We start from the raw sequence: 24827 nt of genomic DNA, 5'->3' as shown, positions 1-24827 counted from the left end.
CTTTCCTCCAGCTTGTTCTTCTATGCGTGTTGTTGTTGTTTCAGGCACAAGCGCAGTATGGGTCTAACACTGGCCGAAGTGGAGCTGACCCGACTAGACACTGAGAGAATGAGAGACCGGGTGGCTCTAGAGAAAGAGCGATCTTGTGCAGAACACATCATCTCCTTGATAGAGCAAGTTCTGTAAGTGTACATAAATATCCAACTGGTGTTATTTTCATTTTTTATTTAAATCTTTTTGTGAAATGTTTTGTGTTGTGCCTCTCATGTCTTTATTATGTAAACTCAGTGCGGCTTAAAAAGTGAAGATGATGCCACTTGTGTCGTTCACTTTTTGGCCCTGTTTCCCTTTTGCTATGTGGAAGTTTGTGTAGTAACACACCACAGTTATGAACGCTAGTCTCAGTACCCTTTTCTTTGGGGTTCTTTCACTTTGTGTGTATATTAATATTGGTTAAGATATATGGCTTCAGAAAGGAAACATGGCGCACAGTAAATAGTATTATTTGTTGAACAATATTACAGTATTAATACTAGTAATCCAACTAAATTTGAGATTAGAAAGATGTGAAGTAATGTAGCAAGGCTCTCCACCACTTTGCGATATCTCTCAAACCAGATTGAACATTTAATGGTAGTAGTTTAAAAGTGTCCACGTAAAAACACAATGAATTATTATGCAAAATCTTGGTAACCAGGAGGACTTTAAGCTTGTCCCCTTACACTGACATATGATATGAATTAAAGTGATTAAAAAAGAGGAAATGAAGAGTTTGCTTCCAAAATGAGATAACTCCGTTTTTAACATTTTTCAAAAATCACGTTTTTATTGTGTTTTATTTTGTTAGTTAGCTGTATTTTTTTTGTTCTTCTGGCTTAAATCAAAACAAACCAACTGCAGTTTGATTGATATTAATTGGAATGCACAATGAAAAAACATGATTTTTGAACAATTTTAAAAAACAGTGCATCTCATTTTGGAACCGAACTCTTCAAATATTTACTTGTCTTTCGCAAAATCATAGTAACAGGAATGACATTTTAAGCTTGTCCCCTTATAACATATGATATGAATTAAAGTGATTAAAAAAGAGGAAATTAAGATTTTGGTTCCAAAATGAGATAACTCTGTTTTTAACATTTTTCAAAAATCATGTTTTTTATTATGTTATCATGTTTTTATTGTGTTAGTTAGCTGTATTCTTTTGTTATTATGGCTTAAATCAAAACAAACCAACTGCAGTTTGATTGATATTAATTGTAATGCACAATGAAAAAACATGATTTTTGATAATTTTTCAAAACAGAGCTATCTCATTTTGGAACCGAACTCTTCAAATATTTACTTGTCTTTCGCAAAAACATAGTAACAGGAATGACATTTTAAGCTTGTCCCCTTATAACATATGATACGAAATAAAGTGATTAAAAAAGAGGAAATATTTTTGTCTTTCAATGTTGAGTTCCGTAAAGAAGAATGGTGTCATTTTGACAGAAATCATAAATTGATCGAATGTTATTGCTTTTAGTTATGGGGTTTTGAGTTATGATGGTGACAGGGTTGACATGTAATCTGTCCATAATCTATCAACAATTAACATTAATGAAGGAGAAAAAAGGTGCTGATTTGTAGAATGACACAGGCAAACACAGATTAATATGATACCTTTGTGAATGAACCGAATTGAATTGGATTAAATTTGTCCAAATATTTCCAAATCTTCTTGAAAGTGCCCTTGAGTAAACTGTCACTTGTGTTTTGTTTCAGGTTGACACCGCAGGCCACGGAGGAAGATAAGTGGTAAGGGGATTTCTCAGCTCCACAACCCCGAATTAACCCCGGAAACTCTGGCCCAGTCCTTAAATCAAATCACACCAAAGTCCAGTAACTATTGGATGGTTTGGTTTTAGCAGAGATTATACTTTCAAAACTGTACCATGGTTTTACAACGTACTGTAAATACAATATGATAAACATTCTGTACCGTTTCAATTACAATTATTTTAAAATAAGACCGGAAAATAAGACAATGTTATGGATGTTGGCTGCTCAACAGATTTTGAGGTGTGAGATCAGTTTTATAAATAATTTCGTTTTTGTAATTATTATTTTGTGATGTTTTTTTTGTAACGGTACATTAGCCTATTGAGGAGTGATTGTGTCATAAAGCAATAAAAGAGAATGTGAACGAACGTGTTATTAGGACTTAGGTATGCAAATCAGATTTGAAACGGCTACAGATCGCACACAATTACAGTTTTGCCTCCCAGTCTTGCGAGTGGTGTGTAAGTGTAGCATATGGGCTTCGACAGCAGGGACCGGGGCGTTGCGTGTGCTCCCAGATGGCGCACGAGAGAGCAGATCCTCATGCAGCCACTGACAGGAGCTTGCGAGGGTTATTTTCGCTCTGGCACCGAGCGCTGTTACGCATTGCTCAAGTCATCTGTTTGGCTTGTAAACGTTTGTGAGAACAGCTTTGTAAATTCTTCAGCTGGGGCAGTAGCTGTCAGTACAATTTTCTGCATTCTGGTAAGAATTGTTGCCTGGACTGAGGGCAGCGCTTGCTCCCCCTGCAGGAAATGAGACACAATGGCTTAACAAATATTATTACCTATAGAAATGTATTGACAAGAAGTTGTACACGTAATCATTTATAATTATTTTTAATAATATGAATGTTATTTCATATTATTTACATTTGATATTATAACTAGCTTCTGTGTGTTTGACACTAAACATCTCTCTCTATTTGTCTCTTGCAGTAGCACAATTCAGTTTGTGATACTGTCGTATATGAAACAGTTGGGTGTTAAAGTGAAGGGCTGGAGTGAGTCGCGAGGGCTGGAGCACAAGCCTAAGCTAATAAACCTTTTCCCTAAGATAAAGGTATGGGTCCAGTTGCAAGAAACGGTTTCTTGCAACCGGCTAATGTTTTTTTAGCCACATACTCTGTAAATGACTTCAGGAAACCAGTAAAGCAAACCAGCGTCTCTGTGTACCCCAAACAGAAGAGCATAAAAGCGGAGAAAGACGGAATCGAGAAAAAACAGCGAAAAATCTTTCTTCCGAGACGGCCGAGCAGGACAGACACTTTCTTACGTAAGTGATTCCATTTGAAAATTATTAGTGTAGGTAAACTTTCTAGCCAATACCAGTTTAATCAATAAGTAAACGAGGGCTGTCAATATTTTTTTTAATAATTAATCACACCGATTAAAGTGATAGTTCACCCAAAAATGAACGTTCTGTCATCATTTACTCACCCTCTTGTCATTTCAAACCTGTTTGACTTTCTTTCTTCCACAGAACACAAAAGAAGATATTTTGAAGAATGTTGTTAACCGGCCCCCATTCACTTGCATTGGTTTTGTGTCCACACAATAGGAGTGAATGGGGGCCAGTGCTGTTCGGTGACCGACTTTCTTCAAAATATCTTCTTTTGTGTTCTGCGGAAGAAAGAAAGTCATAAAGGTTTAAAATGACAAGAGGGTGAGTAAATGATGACAGAGTTTTCATTTTTGGGTGACCTATCACTCTAATCGAATGAATCGCAATGAATCGCACATCAGATTTGGCCGAAAAATGACCCCCAAAAGATAAATGAACGTCATTATGATGTAACACTTCACACTAGCTTCAGAAAGATATACTTTGATTCAACATAGAATTTACATCAAAGTTTTTCACATACATTTTTGGACCATGAGGTTAAGTAAATCATGACTTCATTTTCTTTTTTAGGATAAACGATACCTAATGTTTTTAATTAAAATACAAATATCCTATTATTGTTTTTTAAATGATGAAATACTCCAAATAATATACTCCAAATAAGAAAACTGAAACTGCCAATAGGTGGTGTAAATATCGTAATGATATTCATTTGATTTGTTCAAACGGCTGGAGGTCGAAGTACAAGCAATTTTATAAAAAAAAGTCAAAGTATCTGCTATATAAATAATGAAATAGATTTTTTTTATGTAAGTTAGTATTATGAAAAATATTAAGAAAATTAGGCTGTTTATAAAATATCGTTGTGACTCTGAGGCCCCGTATGGACTACCAGGGACCCATGTTGGAAACCAACAGTGTAGGTATTTAACTAAAGAACTCTCTCACTGTCTCATTCTGCAGCGAGCAGGGGTTCAGAGCCAAAGCAGCGTCTTCAGAAGCCTCTGCTGCCGTTCGGTGTTGCGGAACAGGCAGATGCGTCATCCCCTCCCGTCCGGGGCAGTCAGTCAAGCGATGGTTCAGATGGCACCGTTCCCTCGGTCATGTCACCTCCTTACAGTGCCTCAGCGGTACAGGGCACAGACGGCATCAGTCGAGAGTCTGAGACCGGTGAGAACGTTATGATGGTTCTGCTTATTAGGTCTGAATCTTTTCTCCCAATCCTCCTTCCATATTTCAGGTATAGTTTAAGATGTTTTAGTTTGTACTTTGCTCTGAACTCAACCCTTTTGTCCTGTTTTCGATCAAATTGACTAGATGTGGTCCAACTGTTGCCACGTTTCGAGAGTTGGCTTTAATAGCAAACTTTCTTTTTATTTTAACAGTGATTACATTCAACATGTGATTTCTAGATTTCCTTGCTGTAACATGACTCGCGTCTGTGAAATAGGTGCAGTTCCGTCTTCAGCACTGCCCAGACTGGGAGACGGCATCAACGCAGGAGACGTGCAAGACTCGACCACTCACTTTGACTTCAGCCCCTGCACCCTAGAACATCTACACGAGGAGGAGCCTGAGATAGACAAGTGAGTCAGCCAATCAGCACCTAGCACGCGTACTAGATTAGTCATGAGATGGATTGAGAAAACAATTTGACTTCGTATACTCTCCTGAACATTTTTTTTCAAAACTACCTGAAACAACGTTTTGACCGTACTTGGTTCTTATTGTGTATTAACTAAACTCAAATATTCCACAAATAAGGAAACTTTCATTTTAATCTGACGGTCTAGACTAGGGCTGTCACGATTATGACATTTGACTGACGATTAATTGTCTAATAAATCATTGCGATTGTGACGATTAATTGTCTGTTTTAGGGCTTTGGCGATTATGACGATTAATTGTCTGTTTTAGGGCTTTGGCGATTATGACGATTAATTGTCTGTTTTTGAGCTTTGACATTTAATTCTCATACATTTTTGATTCAGCGATTGAAACGACCATATTGTTCTGAATACAAGACTATGTTTTTTTCTTAGAAATACATCGGAAAAAATTGGGTCATCATATATTTAAGGTTTAGGCTTTTACCTGTCAATAATATAGCCGCCAAATACTTGTAAATGAAGTAAATTGATCAGGTGTGAATTGAAGCCACCATTAAAATACTATCAGTCATAGAAAAGCTTCTAGTCTGTTTTTTTCTCACTTGCAAGACTACAATAAAATTTTACTTGTATGTTAATGAAATTTTGGTAGACTGGTTTTCACACTGAAATAATATTAAATTGTACTGCAGGTTATTTTTATGGTATATGCTTTAGTTTTTTTTTAAGTGATTGTGTTGTGGTGGTACATTTTATAAGTATTACAATGCTTTAGTTACAATATACACAATAAAATATGCAATATGCAGGGACTACAGCTCCCCCTAGTGTCTTCTATAGAGATGTGCAATAATTGCGATGATCTGAATCCATCGCGATGAGGTCAAACAATCGCGATGAGACGGTTATTTAATAATCGTGACAGCCCTAGTTTAGACAGATTTGATTATTTTTATTAGAGTTATAACCGTATTTCAGACACGCTAACTATTGGGGTCGCATTTATTTTGTGCAGTTTTTTGCTATTAATACTGCACCGAGCAAAACTAGGATAAAACATGATTGAATTCTCGGCAGAAAAGAATGACCAGCAGCCGTTTTCTCACAGTCGCACAGTTTAGAGTTAGTCGAACAGTCTAGTTTAGTCTATCAGTCAGCGGCCACGCCACAGACCTCACAGCTATTTATTTTCCCCCTGTCTCTCTGGTGAAGACACACTTGCGTCGTCTCAAACAAAGCCTTGTTGTGTAGTCTTCTCTATAAATGATCTTACTGAGACAGGGAATGAAAGTCGGCCGTGAGAAGCGGCTGCCTCGTGACTTGGGTATGCTGATGACACGCAGGTTGGGGATTGATGGGATTGTTAGGTAATTGAAATGTGATTTATCTCGCAGAACGCAGGACGCTGGCACCCCCAGGCCTGACAGGAGGTGAGTGCTCTCTGTTCTAGTGACTGATAGGGGTTTTTAAAAAAGGCCGATATCAAAACGGCAAGGTGGACTGTAGCCGGTATAGTGATGTTTATATTTCACAGTTCGATAACAGAAAATTAGACAAAATTGCTGGAATTAAATTGACAGTAACTCTTGAATGAGGTACTGAGCTTGCTTGAGATGTGTACAGTCTACTTTACGTTTATTTGATGTTACCCCAATGTTCTCAATGCGTTTCCTGTGATTGTGCAGAAGGATGGAGCTGCTGAGCACCGGAGATGTACCGAGTGAAGATGATCAGGGTGCTGAGGCGGAGCTGGAGTATCCCAACTGGCAGACGCTGGTGAGCAGAGACGTTCTGTCCACACTCACCCCTCAGGAAATCAAGAGACAGGAGGTCATCAACGGTGAGCCGCATGCATTTAGCATTCAGTACAGATGCCATAAAACGTTTTGTATTGAAGTTCATGTATTGTTTGTCCTCTTTCATTGGACGTTGTGCTTGGTTATTGACTTTACAGAGTTGTTCTATACTGAGAGAGCACATGTCAGGATGCTGAAGGTTCTGGATAACGTGTTTTATCAGCCGCTGACCAGAGAGGCCATCCTGCCACCAGCAGACATCAAAACCATCTTTACCAATCTTGAAGAGATCGTTCAGCTGCACGGTAAATATCATTAAAGAGACAGTTCACAACAAAAGAAAATTCTGTCTTTATTTACTGAACCTTGAGTTGTTCCAAACCTGTATAAATTTCTTTGTTCTGATAAAACCAAAGGAAGATATTTGGAAGGTTGTCAGTAACCAAATAGATGTCATCCCGCATTTACCGCCATAGGAGGGATAATAAATACTATGGGAGTCGATGGTGGATGAGATCTGTTTGGTTACTGACATTCTTCCAAATATCTTCTTTTGTGTTCAGCAGAACAGATACTTTTATACAGGGGTATATATATGTATATATATATACAGTGTTTATATCGGGGGGTGAGTAAATGATGACAGAATTTTCATTTTTGGGTGAACTATCACTTTAAATACTCCTTAAAGACAAAGTTCACCCAAAAATAAAAATTCTGACATCGTTTATTCACCTTCATGTCATTCTAAACCTGTACATGACTCTTTCCTCTGTTGGAAAACAAAAGAAGATATTTTAAGAAATGTCGTAATGTAAGTCAATAGGGGCCAATGTTGTTTGGTTACCAGCGTTCTTACCAAATATCTTCTTTTGTGGTCTGCAGAAGAAAGGAAGTCATACAGATTTGCAATGGCATGAGGGTGACTTAATGACGAAAGAATTTAAATTTTAGAGTGAATTATACCTTTAAACCGACACCTTTGAAACAAACGTTTTTTTTCTAAACGCCTTTTTCTTCCTCACATCAGTGTCCTTAACAGAACAAATGGCAGCCGTTCGAAAGAAGAACGAGGCAGCGGTTGTTGATTCGATAGGAGATGAACTGCTGTCCTGGGTAAGACATTACATATTATAGAGAAATCCCTGCTGGAGATTCCAGGTCATACTAGTATGTAGGCCAAGATATACTACATCAAAGATTTAAAGTGATAGTTCACCCATAAATAAAAAGTTCTGTCATCATTTACTCACCCTCTTGTCATTTCAAACCTGTATGACTTTCTTTCTTCCGCAGAACACAAAAGAAGATATTTCGAAAAATTGTTGGTAACTGGCCCCCATTCACTTGCATTTGTTTTGCGTCCATACAATAAGAGTGAATGGGTGACACAGCACTGTTCGGTGACCAACTTTCTTTAAAATATCTTCTTTTGTGTTGTGCAGAAGACAGAAAATCATACAGGTTTGTAATGAACAGAGGGTGCGTAAATGTTGACAGAATTGTCATTTTTTGGGTGAATTATTCCTTAAAGGAGTAGTTCGTTTTCAAAACAAATTTTCATGATAATTTACTCACCCCCATGTCATCTAAGATGTTTATGTATTTGTTTCTTTAGTCAAAAAAAATGTAAGGTTTTTGATGAAAACATTCCAGGATTTTTCTCCTTTTAGTGGACTTCAATGGACTCCAAACGGTTGAAGGTCAAAATTACAGTTTCCGTGCAGCTTTAAACGATACCAGACGATGAATAAGGGTCTTATCTAGCGAAAAGATCGGTCATTTTCTAAAAAAAAAAAAAATGTATATGCTTTATAAACACAATTGCTCGCCTTGCTCTCTTCTGCGATGCGCGTTCATGACTTCACGTAATACGTAATTACGTTGAAAAGGTCACGGTACCTTTTGACCGAGTACCGAGTCAGTGTTTACAAATGTGGAGGAGGACCGTTCAAAAGTTGTTGAATGTTCAATGACACATATTCAAATGTCTTTGTGTCAGTTTATTGTTTAAAATGGTCATTTCGTGTGCGTATTCTGGATGTTGTAATATTAAAAAAGCGTGACCTTTTCAACGTAATTACGTGTTACGTGAAGTCATGAACGCGCATTGCAGAACAGAGCAAGGCGAGCATTTGTGTTTATAAAGCATATACATTTTTTTTTTTTTAATGACCGATCGTTTCGCTAGATAAGACCCTTATTCATCGTCTGGTATCGTTTAAAGCCCTTTAAAGCTGCACTGAAACCGTAATTTTGACCTTCAACTGTTTGGAGTCCGTTGAAGTCCACTATATGGAGAAAAATCCTGGAATGTTTTCATCAAAAACCTTAATTTCTTTTCGACTAAAGAAACAAATACATAAACATCTTGGATGACATGGGGGTGAGTAAATTATCATGAAAATTTGTTTTGAAAATGAACTACTCCTTTAAGGTGGTTTCTGGAATATGGTAGCTGGTTTATTGGTTGTCCAAGGTGGTTACCTATTCTAACCATATTAACTAAGGTGGTGTGCCGAATTGACCACTTTACAGCTGACTGGTACAATAACTCATCTTATCAACAACCCAAACCGGCTTTGGCCAGGTGTGACAAATAAATGACCAGCCAAGAGTACCCTTGGAGTACCATCTAGCAGGCAACATTTATACTTACTGTAGTGTGTTTAATTACCCACAGTTCAGTGGGGAGGAGGAGGAGAAGATCAAGAGAGCAGCAGGCATGTACTGTAGTAACCAACCTTTCGCCCTGGAGCTCATAAAGAGCAAACAGAAGAAAGACCAGCGCTTTAACTCCTTCATACAGGTCAGCTGGTACTCCTCTCAACCGGGGTTGCGTTTCCCGAAACCTTCTTATCGCTACGTTGTTCTTAAGTATATATCGCTACCACTCTTAAGGTGTAACTTAAGAATGACGTAGAGTTAAAAAGGTTTCGGGAAATCTCGGGAAACGCAGCCCAGATCATTACATCAATGTCTGTATTGTGTTTTATAAACATACATAATATTTAACAAATGAATATGGCGATAAAATAGATTATGTAAATATATATTGTCACTTCAAAATATTTTTTTTGTAACACAGGAGGCTGAAAGTAACCGGCATTGCCGCAGGCTTCAGTTAAAGGACATTATTCCCGTGGAGACGCAGAGACTCACAAAGTATCCGCTTCTGCTGGAGAACATCGCCAAATACACAGGTTCAGCTGCCACCTCAATCCTTCTGCGTTAAATGCTGATAACACATTGCAATGATATGAGAACGTTTTCCTTGAATTTTGAAACGATGACTGAATTTTGGATGTCTTTGACTGCAGAGGACCCTGAAGAAAGAAGTAAAGTGAAACAGGCTGGAGAATGCTGTCGAAAGATTCTCAGTCACGTCAACCAGGAGGTGAAGGAAGCCGAGAACAAACAGGTCAGCAATTGTGCATTTACATCACATAAGAAACCCTACTTTCATATAAAGAAATATTTTTTCATATAAAAACTACCAAAACGACAGCAGAGAGCTTCCTCTACACAGTGTTTTATTGTAGCAGATGTTAACTGGTCAGTTTGTTGTTCATACAATGGTGCAAGAGAACATAGGAGAATCTAAAATATTTCAATAACGAAGTCGCAAATGAATACGTTTTAGCATCATAAGCATTGCCGTAGAAATGAGTTTGAACATGTGAACATACAAGTACAGAGTGGGTAAGTGGTGCCGGTTTAAAAGAACCGATTCTGAATGGATCCATGATGTTATGCTGCCCCTAGAGGTTGGAGGACTACCAGAGGCGACTGGACCTGTCCTCCCTGAAGCAGAGCGAGAACCCCATGATTGCTGAGTTCAAGGTGAGACCTGTTTAGTTTTTGTCCAAGTGTCAAATGACCTCATTTTGTTGTAAGGTGAATTTGCTACCCAGTCTGAATAGGTCCATAGAACAGCATTGCTTCTGTTTAAAGATTTGCTCATTTTTAGCAATAATAGACGTCAGCCGTGTAACAAAAATCTCTTCTGTCTTCCCATTTAGAATCTGGACTTGACAAAGAGAAAGATGGTGCATGAAGGGCCTCTATCCTGGAAAGTCAACAAAGACAAAACTATTGGTGGGTACAAATAGTGGAGCAGAAAAAATATCAGCATTGCTTGGTCAATGGGATCAGAAGTCAGAGCTTACTATTGTATAATGTGAAACTATTATATGTGTATTATATTAGAGCTGTACACACTGCTGCTGGAGGATATCTTGGTGCTACTTCAAAGACAAGATGAGAAGCTGATCTTAAAGTGCCACAGTAAGAATCTGGCAGGCACGGCGGAGACCAAACACATCTTCAGCCCCATCATCAAACTCAACACTGTAATGGTGCGCTCAGTCGCCACCGGTAAGAAGCATTACTCTATAAAACCATCACTTTTTTGTATGATTGATTTAGTTGAAAATTTAGATTAGACATGTACAGGAGCTGTTGGCTGGCAGACACTGGGTTCAAATCCATCTTTAGGTTGTGTCCCGGTCATGTTTTCCTCGCTCTTCTCCACTTTCCTCTCTACCCTTTACAGTGCCATAAAAAGGGGATATACAGCCACGGAAAAAATTAAGAGACCATTTCAAAATCAGTTTTTCCTGAATTTAAAATGTACTATTTATAGGTACAGTATGTGTTTAGATAAAATGATCATTTTTGTTTCATTCTGTCAACTACTAACAATATTTCTGCTGAATTTTAAATAAAAATATTGTTTCTATTTGCATTTATTTGCAGAAAATGAAAATCGGAGAAACGGGTTAAAATTATTATTTCAGGTTAAGGTTATTTTTCTATGGAGCCCTTTTAGGGACATGGTGGTAGAAAAAAATGAGAGGGAAGAGAAAAATATTTGTTAAAGCTTTTGCGTTCTCTCGCAAACATATTTGCGTTATCTCGCAAAACATTTTGCGAGTTCTGACAAACACTTCATGTTTAATGTCCCGCTGGCAGAATTTAAGACTAGTTCCATAAACATTGGTCTATAGTCGCAGATTCCCAGACCAATAACTAGTGAGCTAAACGTTCTTATAACACAAATGACACCTGATTCTATGTAACGTAAACAATGAATTTTAACTTAATTTTCAACAAATCGAGCCTTGTATTGATCTCAGGCGGGAGCCGGCTGAGACAAGACCAAAGGGATCGTCTGTAAAGTGCAAAACCCGAAGATCAATAAGCTACGAAAAATAGTCATTAACTTCAGTGCTACATACTGTAGTATAACTAAATCCAGTTTAAATTCAGCAGGAGAGCATTAATGTGTAAACTGAATTTGGTGAGACCACAGTGTGTAACATTTAAGTTATTAATGGCTTTTCGGATTTACAGTCACTCTGCAGACGGTTTCTTTTTCTTCAGACGGTCCATGTCGCCTGCTCATATAGAGATCAATTTATATTCTCGTTTTGAGGAAGACTAGTTTGTAGATCATTGTCTAAGGAATTATGTGTTATTTGTGTTATAACAACGTTTAGCTCACGAGTTATTGGTCCGGGAATCTACTCTGAACCGCTCCATTGTTAATGTACGGAGCGGGACAACAGGACGTTTGAATGTTTTGCAAGATAACGCAAATATGTTTGCGAGAGAACGCAAAAGTTTTGCGAGATAACGCAAATATGTTTGCAAGAGAACGCAAATATGTTTGCGAGAGAACGCAAAAGTTTTGCGAGGGAAAGCAATGTTTCTCAGGGGGAACGGAAAACTTTTGCGAGATAACGCATAAGTCTTCCCTTTCATACTTTTTCCACCCCATGTCCCTAAAAAGGCTCCGTATTTTTCAGACCTCAAATACTGCAAAAAAACCCCCAAATAAGTTCATGTTCACTTTTAAGCAATACAACAATAATAGTTGTACATGCATTTAGGAAAAGTTAAAAAATATCTTTTTTGTGATAACCTGGGGGCTCATGTATCAACGCTGCGTACGCACAAAAACGTTGCGTACGCCAGCTTTCACGCTCATGGTCGGATGTACTAACAGTGAAATTAACGTGAGAATGTGCATTCCTCCATGCCAACTTCATGTCTGGCGTGAGTTTTTTTGTGCGTACGCACATTTACAGCTTTGTCCGTACGCAGTGTTTTAGTATGGAATCAACGCAAGTTTTCGTACATGAGGCCCCTGGATTTTTATCACAGTTTTCTTGTGTCTTGTCATGCTGTCGGTCTTTCAGATTGCTGTTGGATGGTTTTATGTCACTCCTGAAGTTTGATTTTGTTGAAAGACAACAAACGCTGAACTGGAATTCATTTGATAAATGAACATTTGGAATGGTCTCTTACTTTTTTCCACAGCTGTATATTCAAACCTATGTAAAAATCAGTCCTTCCTAAAACATATTCTGCTTGTGTATGTAGATAGAAACAAAATACATTTTTATGAAACTTTTGTGTTTACTAAACCAATTTTGTCTGAATGCGTTTCAGATAACAGGTCGTTCTTTGTGCTGTCTATGTCTGATAATGGCGCTCAGATCTACGAGCTGATGGCCCAGACCGTGTCTGAGCAGAGGACGTGAGTGCTGCTTTTCCCCCACTATAATTCCTTTTATTTGCTACAATAATACACAAAATGTTGTGTTAGGAGAACAGAATTTACCTCAGCATTTGATGTTTTGGATCCTGGATACAGTTGTAAGAGGTCATGAGCTCGATATCTAAGGAACACATACTGATTCAATGTTTTGCTTAAGTCACTTTGGATAAAAGCATCTTTCAAATCCATCGATTTTGGTTGTCGTCCTCCTCACTAGGTGGCAGTGTCTAATCACACAAAGAGCCGATTGCATGAAGACCAAACTACACAACATCATTCCATTACCTCAGACTGAGTGAGTTGAAGATTTCATTCATAATAGTATTTTCAAATGCCTCTGGTTTACAAATGTGACAACATGTGATGTGTTTTGCAGTGGGGAACGTGAAGAAGTTGAGTTAATAAACTCTAGCGTTCAGAAACTCAACAAAGACTCTGAGTCTGTTTCATTGGGGAGTATTCAGCCTCAAGGTAACATGCTTTGATGTGAATACTTGCGATTTTCTGACTTAAAGGAACAGTTCACCCAGAAATGAAAATTCTGTCTTCATTTACTCACCCTCAAGTGGTTCAAATCTGTATAAATTCTGATGAACACAAAGAAAGATATTTGGAAGAATGCTTGTAACCAAACAGTTGTTGGCCACCATTGACTACCATAGTAGGAAAAATTGCTTAGAGATGGGGTAACGCGCTATTTCATGCATCCTGACTTCTTTACACCGTTAAACGTGTTGGCTTCTCATGCTTAACATGGTCAACTTGTTTAAAAACAAGTTGGACGTATGACGTAGTATTTCTGTGCTCAATACACTCCCCCAGCACTCCAACTTGTTTCGGAAAGTTTTTTATAAGTTTTCCATTTCTTTTATTGGCCATTCTCCCGGAAAAGCACACCCACGCGTCATCCACCACGCTAGCGTGAGAGAAAGAGCATGCCCACGCGTCACGCCTATCAATGCCGCTTCACTCGGCTGGCGGACGTTTAGCTGTGTTTGTTTGCTCAATGCATTCCGGTGATGAATGTTATGTAAATGGTGGGTATAGCGCTGGATTTGGAGATCGTTTGAAACGGATAGATAGCGCGGTCCCAGCGCTAAAAGATGCCGGACATGAACCCCATGTGGTAAGTCAAACTAAGTCATACGTCTGTGTTTTGTTGGCAATCGGCACATGCGTGCATAATGTAAACAACTCGAAGGGAATGCGATGATGTATTGTATGTTGTGCTGTAGTTCTGTCCCCCCTGCCCGCCTCCAGCAGCTAACATTTTCCGGAAATAATCGTACAGCTGCATCTCTCTTTTATAAATTTGATCAAGCTAAATACTCTTCGAAGATACAAAGTATGCAATACTACTGTATAGGTACTCAAGATTAATATGAGATTTGCAGAAGCTGCGTGTGTTACCCCATCTTTAATAAACTTGTTTTGTTGAAAACAAAAGAAGATATTTTGAAGAATGTAGGAAAGCAGGCACTTTTGACTACCATTGTTATTTTTATTATGAAATGCCTTCATTCACAAAAGAAGAAATGTCTGAATGGTTGTGTGTCCATACAGTGGAAGTCAATGGAGGCCAATGTAGTTTGGTCACCAACGTTTCTTCAAAATATCTTATTGTGTTCTGCAGAAGAAAGTCATACAGCTTTGGAATGATATGAGCGTGAATAAATTTTTTCATTTCATTTTTTTTCATTTTGGGGTGAACTTTTTACATTTTCAATATGATTCCCATATGCAAGTTGTATAGTAGTCGATCTGTAGTAGTTCAGTAATCAGAAAATAAAGATTTAATTTCTGTATTTTTCTCTATAGAAAAAGACAACACAGAGGTCACGCAAACCCCACCCGCAAGCACCAACCCATTCGAGACCAAATCCGATGAAGAGGAGGAAGAAAACACGTTGCAAGATCAGGGTGAAGATGATGAGGCATTCGTGGTGGCTGATCTGACAGACAGACTGACTTTGCTGAAGCAGCGCTGCAGGCTGGGCATCGCCATAGATGAGGACGAGGCCGAGGCCTTTGACCTTCAGCCGCTCCGAGCTGACGAAGCTCTCAGAACACGTGAGTTAAAAAACCTTCATCCTCATGTCACTCAGAACCTGATTGAAAACCTGTTTTGATTCACCACACTTGAATTTATGTGAACAAGATTTTTGGAATTTTTATTGTCAGGTGGATTTTATATTTGGTCAGCTGAGACAGATTGATGTTTACACCTGGTAGTAAAGGGTTAGTTCACCCAAAAATAAAAGTCTGTCATCATTTATTCACCCTCATGACATTCAAAACCTGTATACGACTCAAGTGGAACACAAACGAAGATATTTTGAGAAAGGTCTCAGTGGTTTTGTGTTCATGTTGTTTGGTTACCAACGTTCTTCAAAATATCTTTTTTTTGTGTTCTTCTAAGTTAAGAAGGTAATGTGAGTTTTGAACGACATGAGGGTGAATAAATGATGAAAGGAATTTCATTTTTGGGTGAACAATCCTTTTAACATGACTCCTGAGCAGGGGCGGACTGGCCAGCTGGTGTTCTGGGAGTTTTAACGTATGTGGCCGGAACGGACGCTTGGGCCGCTCAGACGGACGTATTATAAATGCGAATGCACGCAACGCGAATGCAGAAGACACGAATGCATGCCACCCCCCCGGTCGACAGACCTAACCATGCATCCCCCCCCGGAGGGCCGATGTGGGCCAAAAAATCCAGGGCCGATTTTTCTTCCCGGTCCAGCCCTGCTCCTGAGATGCATATTACTAAAGGATATAAATGTGTTCTTGGATGCATCTGATTTGTCTATCAACAATGTTTAATGCTGACCTCACTTGTGTGTATTCTTTAGTGGCGGCACTCAGACAGCTGCTGATCAAACACATCTCCAGTCAGGGGGACACAGACAGAGATACAGAGAGAGGAGAGATACAGGAATATGAGCAGAGGACGGACTCTCAGCAGAACGGCTCAGAGAAACCAGAGAGAGACGAAACCAGAAGACAGAACCCTCCAGAACTGCCATCTGCAGATACAGGCTTCTTTGAGACGTCTGAGGATTGCAGTATGTGTTTGTCCCTCTGTACAGAAAAAGCTAAATAATATTAGGAAAGTCAAAATAAATAGACCTCAACAGGTGGATCAGATGTGTTAGCGCATTTCATTAAAGGTGTAGTTTGTAACAATTTTGCAGTAAAATATCCAAAAACCACTAGGCTATAGTGTTATACATTTTGTTCAGCTGAGTACTTACAATATCTCAAATGTTTCCAACTACTTGTAAATCGTGAGAAAATCGCCATTCTGAACAGTGACACGGGGCTGTGCAGTCGCCTGTCAATGGTGTCATATCCGCATTACCCTGTTACCGCCTTTACTGATGTACAAACCCGATTCCAAAAAAGTTGGGACACTGTACAAATTGTGAATAAAAACAGAATGCAAGGATGTGGAAGTTTCAAATTTCAATATTTTATTCAGAATACAACATAGATGACATATCAAATGTTTAAACTGAGAGAATGTATCATTTTAAGGGAAAAATAAGTTGATTTTAAATTTCATGGCATCAACACATCTCAAAAAAGTTGGGACAAGGCCATGTTTACCACTGTGTGGCATCCCCTCTTCTTTTTATAACAGTCTGCAAACGTCTGGGGACTGAGGAGACAAGTTGCTCAAGTTTAGGAATAGGAATGTTGTCCCATTCTTGTCTAATACAGGCTTCTAGTTGCTCGACTGTCTTAGGTCTTCTTTGTCGCATCTTCCTCTTTATGATGCGCCAAATGTTTTCTATGGGTGAAAGATCTGGACTGCAGGCTGGCCATTTCAGTACCCGGATCCTTCTTCTACGCAGCCATGATGTTGTAATTGATGCAGTATGTGGTCTGGCATTGTCATGTTGGAAAATGCAAGGTCTTCCCTGAAAGAGACGACGTCTGGATGGGAGCATATGTTGTTCTAGAACTTGGATATACCTTTCAGCATTGATGGTGCCTTTCCAGATGTGTAAGCTGCCCATGCCACACGCACTCATGCAACCCCATACCATCAGAGATGCAGGCTTCTGAACTGAGCGCTGATAACAACTTGGGTTGTCCTTGTCCTCTTTAGTCCGGATGACATGGCGTCCCAGTTTTCCAAAAAGAACTTCAAATTTTGATTCGTCTGACCACAGAACAGTTTTCCACTTTGCCACAGTCCATTTTAAATGAGCCTTGGCCCAGAGAAAACGCCTGCGCTTCTGGATCATGTTTAGATATGGCTTCTTTTTTGACCTATAGAGTTTTAGCCGGCAACGGCGAATGGCACGGTGGATTGTGTTCACCGACAATGTTTTCTGGAAGTATTCCTGAGCCCATGTTGTGATTTCCATTACAGTAGCATTCCTGTATGTGATGCAGTGCCGTCTAAGGGCCCGAAGATCACGGGCATCCAGTATGGTTTTCCGGCCTTGACCCTTACGCACAGAGATTGTTCCAGATTCTCTGAATCTTTGGATGATATTATGCACTGTAGATGATGATAACTTCAAACTCTTTGCAATTTTTCTCTGAGAAACTCCTTTCTGATATTGCTCCACTATTTTTCGCCGCAGCATTGGGGGAATTGGTGATCCTCTGCCCATCTTGACTTCTGAGAGACACTGCCACTCTGAGAGGCTCTTTTTATACCCAATCATGTTGCCAATTGACCTAATAAGTTGCAAATTGGTCCTCCAGCTGTTCCTTATATGTACATTTAACTTTTCCGGCCTCTTATTGCTACCTGTCCCAACTTTTTTGGAATGTGTAGCTCTCATGAAATCCAAAATGAGCCAATATTTGGCATGACATTTCAAAATGTCTCACTTTCAACATTTGATATGTTATCTATATTCTATTGTGAATAAAATATAAGTTTATAAGATTCGTAAATTATTGCATTCCTTTTTTATTCACAATTTGTACAGTGTCCCAACTTTTTTGGAATCGGGTTTGTAGAAACCGCATGACAACAGTGTCGTGGACAAATGCGGAAGTAGTGTCTAGCAAGCCACTAGCTTGTTTCGAGCAGTCACTTATTTATGGACCACAATTATTCGCAACATTTATAAAACTTTACCTCATCCACTAACATGATTTCTCGTTCCCGTCTGATTGATGGCCATCAGCGGTGGAGTTGAAGACAACAGATCCCATCATTCCACGCTCCTTTACAGCGTCATCAAGCTACGCCATTGTTGTTGTTTTGATCGTGCGCCCTCTAGACAGACTGTACCTTTAATACGTTATCTCCTTCAGCAAAGCGAAAACGCAACATCTTAGTCCTGTGTCAGCCACCATAGGGCTTCAAAAAGGAGGACTGGATTGAGCCGTTGGTTGCAATTTGCAACCTCACCACTAGATGCCGCTAAATTTCATACACCGGACCTTTGAAAACTTATGAAACTTACTTGGTGCACCTGTTGACAACAACATGCCTTTAACTCTTTTGCTGTCTTTGTTTCTGTACAGGCAGTTACATGGTGCTGGAGGGTTATGGAGGTTCAGGTGAAAGCGGCACAGAAGATGATGTGCAGGGGAGCATCGGGGAGCCAGTGGCTGGGGGAGACTCGGGCATCGACTTGAAGAAGCTCCTCTCTTCTTCATCCCAGAGCAGCGGAGGACCAAACATCAACAGACAGATCATGACTCACTTACGTCTACTGCAGGCCAACCTGCAGCATCTGAAGGTAACGTCTCACGTTGTCCAAGATGACACGTATGGAACTTTTCATTTCTTTTTCAAAGATATAAGGGCCGTTTCTCACTATGCAGTTATGTGTCCTTGTGTTTTCGCGCTCATCAGTAACCGTCAAAGTTCGGTTCCAATACTCAAGAATGATGAGCTGCAGTTCGATTCACTACGCCAGCGCTGTTGACCGCAGTAGTGATGTCTTTCCAAACGTTTTTACAGTTCCTTTGATTCCGCTTTTCAAGGTTAAAGATTCAATTACTAAATCAGAAAAGTTCATCTTTTTGGCCGGATTACGTTTCTCCATGTCGCAAAATCTAGGGCCGAGGTGTCTACACTCTGAATTTATGGGGGCGTGATATGTAAATTACGATCGATTTCAGCCGCCGCATTTACCGTCGTACGATTATTCGGCCGCATACGAACGTTTAACGAATCACACTTGAGCATTGTCATAAGCTGATTATTTTGCTAGGATGTACGCTGGTTACTACGTTTGTTTGATAAATGAGGGCCAATGTGTCCGAAAGTAATACTTCCCATTTTTATTTTCAGGAAATAGAAATCAAGTATAACCAAGTACGCCAAAGGATATCCAAGGAAGCAGCTACTGAAACAGAAGAAAACAAAGGTAGTGCACATTCTGTCCACGGTGTTTCTTGTGTGCATGTTTTTTTCTCTTTTAACATTGTTTTTCTCTTTCCCTTTCAGATAAAAGTTAGTGAATTGGAGCTTTCTTCTGTTTATCGAGACTGTAAGGAGATACAGAGACACTGGTTGGGCTGTACCGTAGTCCTCATGCTCTAATGCTGCAGAGACGGACAGAATGGACAAAGGGTCTGGAGTATCCATTCACACACAACACAGGACGGCTCAAATCACTCTCCAACTATCTGTCCATCTGCATGCGAGACGTTTTCATGGTACTTGAAAGATTGCCATGTAGACAAGTTTCATCGCCTCTCACTCAACCCTGTTAACCAGCGGTAGAATTTTTGAAGATTCATTCAGAGAGCCTTGATTCTCTACACAATGCTGTTCTAAAATACAAGTAGAATGGAAGATTGTATGGAAAGGGAAACTAAACCATGGATTCAGAGTAAATATTTGCAAATGGAAAATCGACATTAAAGTCGTTTAATCAATGTATTATCTATAAGCTCAGTGACAGACTTTTACATATACTGAATGTTTCAAAAGGGTATGCGGTGTTAAAACTATAGACATCAACAGTGAGTGGCGTTGAAACTTTCCGAATAAATTCCACGACATGCTGAGAATGCTAACATAATCATGAGCTTTCTTAAAATCAGATGTTTCTTAGGGAAGCACCGAAAGGCTTGGCTGAAACGTGTCATTTTACTATTAAATATGACAGTAAGTTAAATGCTTTTTGAAGAAGGCACATGACATTTGAAATGGGCGTAATGCTAGTATTTAGTATTGTGACATCATCATCATCATAATGGATGAGGATGGGCTGATGATCATCGTCTCTCTCCTCCTTCTTTTTCGCTTATCTCTATTTAATGAAGCTACTGAAAATGTTTTCTCTGGCTTTGGCCTGAAAACCAGACCTGTTGTAATGTCGTTGGGTTGGGCTCACGCCATCCCTGTTTGGTGGCTCGCGCCAACCCGTCTATCGGATTTTCTTGGTTTTGAGAATGAAGTTGAGTAGAAGACGCTTCATCGCAGAAACTTGATCAAGACCCTCAACGGTCTATTTTAAATGTAATGTATTGTATTATGACCAACACTGCATCTCTTTACAGAGACCCGTTTTTTCATCTTTGCTTTTTAAGGCGTTCATGTACTATTATTTTAACAGAAACTACTAAAAAAAGAAAAAAGACTGCAAGGTATTCTTTAATATTAATGTAATCTGTATTTTTATTATTCTGTCTAGACGTCTGAGGTATTTTATTATATTATTGAGCATTATTAATATGGTCTTGGCTTTCCGTTGAGAACATGAATAGCTCTGATAGACAAGATTATATTACATTTTACTGAAATGATGTATTGTTAAAAATGGAAAGATGATATTGCACATTGTGTCTTCAATTTTATCACATTTACTTTTTGAGGATTGTGAAGAGGATTTGTTTCGGAATATGACCAAAAAGTTAAATACACAAGTTCATCTGTAGCAAATTTATTCAATAAACTGGAAACACAAGTAGTGCATTTCTTGTCCGAAATTAACAACAAAAAAATGCTACAACTAACATATAATGACAGAAAATGCCAAAGTACCTGTTTTTACATAGTAATTTTCTGCTTTCAAGCTATTCTCAATATGAGAAAATACACAATCAGAAAGTCTCACCTTCTTGGAGGGTGGGCGAGCTTGTTTAAGGAGACATTTTAAATGCAATCTACAAAGAGAGCACATGGATCTAGTAACATATGTGGGACTATACTGTTCCATTGAATCGCCAGCCAGTACATACATGAAACATGTTTCATACATCTCCATTGGTAAGGTCTTTCGGTTTCTTTGCTTTTGCATCATTTTTCCACTTTCTCTTTCTCTTGGCGTTTGCCTCCTCTTCTCTGAACTGATGCCTGAGGAATAAAATGGTCAATCACATTGAATCAAATTCAAAACAAAAATTCTTGGAAAGAAAAGCTCACCTAGACTGCCAACGCCTGCCGCTATTCCACACGCGTCCAAAAGATGGCAGCCAGTTGGCGTCTGTATGCGAGCTGTGGTCGAAGTTTGCCCCGACACGGTTAGGCGGAAGTTTTTTGAGCTTCTCTTGTTCCTCTGTGGAAATTCAGAGACGTTATATTTACTGTAGCTGAAACACAACGACTGCATAGAGTTTCAATTTATTAGGGGGAAAAACTGTTTATTATTCTTGTATAACATCCACGGTTTCCTTTTTTTTTAAGTACTAGTACAGTATACACTAAGCAGTATCCTGTTATTTCTTTCTAAACCTATAACAATACATCACACCCCTACTTCATAATACTGGTGTTATGCAATGAAAATGAAGTACATACTGCGTTTAAGAAACTCTTGAAGTGAAGGGCCTATTTCCTGCTGGCCGCTGCCAGATGCCTCATCCGACTCCTCCAGCAACCATGGCGGTAAACCTCCTACAATTCAACACAAGCCAAACCTGCTTAGAATTTTCCCAAAGAATGAAATGAAACCCAACAAGTTCAGTTTTTCTCACCTGTGTGAATATTTCCACTGCTGGAAGAATCCTGTAAATGAGAAAAGCAAATGGCAAATCAAATGTGTGCATGTGATTATTAATCCAGTAATTTCATGTATAGCGGCTGAGGTTACCTGGTAACCAATGAAGGTTAAACCAAGTCCTGCTTCACCCCATTTACTGTGTGATGCGAGATCTTCATGGCTCGGCCCTGGCTGTGGTTCCATTTCATAAGAACAACTGTGAGAACATAAACTCATGCTTTGATAACTCAAACTTCCAAAAATAGCAAAAAAAATGCTTTACTTATAGTTTTATTTTACCTGGCAGTGTGTTCACTGTTGTCTCGGCCCGGTTCAACATGCTGTACCAGTGCTGGATCAGGCTAAGTTTGATTCAGGAAAAGTCAACAGTAATAGCCCATGCATAGCATCATTTTACCCACAGAATTAGTTTATACAGGGTGTTTTCAAAAAAGACCAGAGAGACGGCAAGTCACAACCTTTAGCTTTTAAATATCCCAAAATAAGCGTTTTACACACTTCATTTATTGAAGCAAAAAGAGAACGGATGAGTTCCGAGATATGGATACACATGGACCATCCCAGGAAAACAAACCTCTGTTAATGACTGAAGGACTTCCAGTCTGTGATGTTCCTGAGCTCGAATCACGGCAGCTTGCTGGAGATGACAGAACAGAAAAAATGTTCACGTGTGGTTAAATATTCTCGGACAGGAAAATGGTATAAAATATGTAGAAACATATTTACCTCTTGAATCAACTCATCCTTTTTTTCCTCAAACTGTTGAAGAGACTTGGCAACCTCTGACTTAAATCTACAAATAAAGTGCAGTCTTTAATTGTTTCTATAGGACAGATGCTAATATGTTACAATTATAAAAAATACAAATTTCTACATTCTGTGGTATGTTGTTTATATATCAATTAAGTATTACCATTAAGGCATAATTATATAAGGATGTCATAGTACAGTAAAAATATATAAACATATCTGGATTTTTCACATTTTGGCCAAACACAGCCTCTTTGTTAAAATCAGGTCTGTAATGTCTTTTATTAGATTTATTTCATTAGAGACTAAAGGGCTTAACATTTGACACAATAATGTACATTGTATACACAGAATACATTTTATTTAGAAAAAAATCCAATACTACTAACATGTTTCTTTTCAGTAAGCAGCATTTTACACAAATAAGAAGCACACTACCTCTCTGTTTGATCTTCTGCTATAATAAACTTGTCTCTGAGTTTGGGGTCTGCTTTATTCTCCCACCAGAACTTGTGTGTGTTTGTCCGGTGCTCTGGGCTGAAAAGAGATAAGCACACTCAATAAATTCACTGAATTGTTCATGTGTTTCTCAGAGGCTTTTCCGTGTGATCTTACGTGCTCATGTGCTCCAGCAGTCCACCGTGTAGAACAGCGATGTTACCGTCCGTCACATGTCTCTGCACCTCCAGCCCACAACAGTAACACCAGAATTTAACATCATGATCGGGGCTGTATTTCTCCACTTGAGGAGATTTGATGTTACGCCGTGCTTCTTTAACCTATGGGGGAGTGAGGTCACATTATCATAATGGCAGAAAATGAGAAATAGGGATGTAACGATTCACCGTGAGCCGGTTGAAAATCGATTATAATGTGTGACGATTCAAATCGGTTGAGGTGTGAACTGAATCGCAATACATTTTTTGAACAGCAGGGGCCGCCATGTTCACTGCAAACCTAAACGTGGAGATGCTGATATTTCTTTAATGCAAAAAAATCCAAGAAAAGCACAGACAGTATTCGTTTGTTTATATTAAAGAGCCTTTTTCTATTATTAATTTGTTATAAAATTGCAGTTTAGTTTTGTTATTTGAAATAAAACAATTTTATTATACAAAGAAACGTGAAGCATTTAAGAAATAATGGAAGGGAAGTTGTTAATTTCTAATTTGTTTCAACTCATTTTGTACAAATAAATCGTGAATAAATCGCATCGTGAGATCAGAATCGTGAATCGCATCGTGAGCTGAGTGAATCGTTACATCCCTAATGAGAAATGATTATGATGATAAGAACTCTACTCTGTCCAGAATGTAGGCATCATATACACCCATACAGAAAGCACCATGGAATTCACTAAGGTACGATAATCCAGGAAGATATTATGACAGCACCGTACAATGTACTAAAACAGAGGTCTAGAGACATTTGCCATTTTATTTTGTAACACATTTGTACGCTTGTATTTGGCAAAAAATACACGCACGTTCCGAAGCCACTGCTATCTATGTAGCGCGTGCTTACCTTCTCCAGGAATTTGACAAGAACGACTTTCAGTTTACTCTGGTGGCTTTTCCCATAGATGTGTCCTTTTCCTGTAAAATCAGTTTTCATGCAGATCGAACAGTAGAAGGCACCCATTTGCCTGTCGTTTTAACTTTTTGCGAGTGCGACAGCAAAAGCGTCTTCTTTTACAGTTTTTAATGGCGACTGACCAGTCGGATTATGGCGCTCCATCGCCATCAACTGGACTGGATGGCACATTAATTCTATAAATATAACGATTTCATAAAATGAACACACTTTAATTCTCCATAACACTGTTTTCACCACAAACCATGTGAGCAACATGTATGTACATGTTTGTATTTTTTCCTCAGTATCAATATTTCTCAGTGTTCATCAGAACAACGTAATTTATACAGGTATGAAATTACACAGCAGGGGAGGGTGAGTAAATGATGACAAAATTTTCGTTTTGTGTGAGCTATCCCTTTAAACCTCC

The 24827-nt window shown here is 38.9% G+C and overlaps 2 protein-coding genes across 5 annotated transcripts in view; one reads left to right on the top strand and one right to left on the bottom strand.

Moving 5' to 3' along the window:
• The window catches only part of arhgef12b (Rho guanine nucleotide exchange factor (GEF) 12b), a 63906-nt gene extending 42869 nt beyond the window's left edge, over positions 1 to 21037 (top strand). For all 4 annotated transcript variants that reach the window (XM_057324440.1, XM_057324433.1, XM_057324450.1 and 1 more), the window contains 24 exons: positions 45 to 182; positions 1768 to 1800; positions 2763 to 2886; positions 3009 to 3099; positions 4135 to 4341; positions 4622 to 4757; positions 6176 to 6211; positions 6467 to 6621; positions 6736 to 6882; positions 7608 to 7693; positions 9261 to 9386; positions 9666 to 9780; positions 9898 to 9998; positions 10343 to 10420; positions 10600 to 10675; positions 10787 to 10954; positions 13034 to 13121; positions 13360 to 13437; positions 13519 to 13613; positions 14961 to 15212; positions 15995 to 16207; positions 18639 to 18856; positions 19414 to 19489; positions 19570 to 21037. In XM_057324440.1, coding sequence (XP_057180423.1) covers positions 45 to 182; positions 1768 to 1800; positions 2763 to 2886; positions 3009 to 3099; positions 4135 to 4341; positions 4622 to 4757; positions 6176 to 6211; positions 6467 to 6621; positions 6736 to 6882; positions 7608 to 7693; positions 9261 to 9386; positions 9666 to 9780; positions 9898 to 9998; positions 10343 to 10420; positions 10600 to 10675; positions 10787 to 10954; positions 13034 to 13121; positions 13360 to 13437; positions 13519 to 13613; positions 14961 to 15212; positions 15995 to 16207; positions 18639 to 18856; positions 19414 to 19489; positions 19570 to 19580 — 2848 coding nt within the window. In that variant the 3' untranslated portion in view covers positions 19581 to 21037. The remainder of the gene's footprint in view (positions 1 to 44; positions 183 to 1767; positions 1801 to 2762; positions 2887 to 3008; positions 3100 to 4134; positions 4342 to 4621; positions 4758 to 6175; positions 6212 to 6466; positions 6622 to 6735; positions 6883 to 7607; positions 7694 to 9260; positions 9387 to 9665; positions 9781 to 9897; positions 9999 to 10342; positions 10421 to 10599; positions 10676 to 10786; positions 10955 to 13033; positions 13122 to 13359; positions 13438 to 13518; positions 13614 to 14960; positions 15213 to 15994; positions 16208 to 18638; positions 18857 to 19413; positions 19490 to 19569) is intronic.
• cenatac (centrosomal AT-AC splicing factor) lies at positions 20165 to 24511 on the bottom strand. The gene is made up of 11 exons (XM_057324510.1): positions 24347 to 24511; positions 23438 to 23601; positions 23261 to 23359; positions 22799 to 22865; positions 22647 to 22709; positions 22352 to 22413; positions 22163 to 22268; positions 22047 to 22077; positions 21871 to 21966; positions 21496 to 21628; positions 20165 to 21426 (listed from the first exon to the last, which is right to left on the bottom strand). Exons 1-11 carry the CDS (start codon positions 24461 to 24463, stop codon positions 21324 to 21326), a joined length of 1041 nt encoding a protein of 346 aa, XP_057180493.1. The 5' UTR covers positions 24464 to 24511; the 3' UTR covers positions 20165 to 21323.
• Positions 24512 to 24827: the final 316 nt, after the last annotated feature.

This window comes from Triplophysa rosa, linkage group LG2, assembly GCF_024868665.1.
Source record: "Triplophysa rosa linkage group LG2, Trosa_1v2, whole genome shotgun sequence".
In the NCBI taxonomy this organism is placed as follows: Eukaryota; Metazoa; Chordata; class Actinopteri; order Cypriniformes; family Nemacheilidae; genus Triplophysa; species Triplophysa rosa.
The sequence above is the reverse complement of the archived record's forward strand: the minus strand, read 5'-3'. Positions and strand labels throughout refer to the sequence as shown.

Excerpts from the sequence above, each read along its gene's own strand:
- cenatac (XM_057324510.1), bottom strand. The coding sequence starts at position 24,463 with ATGGGTGCCTTCTACTGTTCGATCTGCATGAAAACTGATTTTACAGGA. Across the intron at positions 23,360-23,437 it reads CTGCTGGAGCACATGAGCAC|CCCAGAGCACCGGACAAACA; the intron begins GTAAGATCACAC and ends ATCTCTTTTCAG. Across the intron at positions 22,269-22,351 it reads AACAGTGAACACACTGCCAG|TTGTTCTTATGAAATGGAAC; the intron begins GTAAAATAAAAC and ends ATGTTCTCACAG.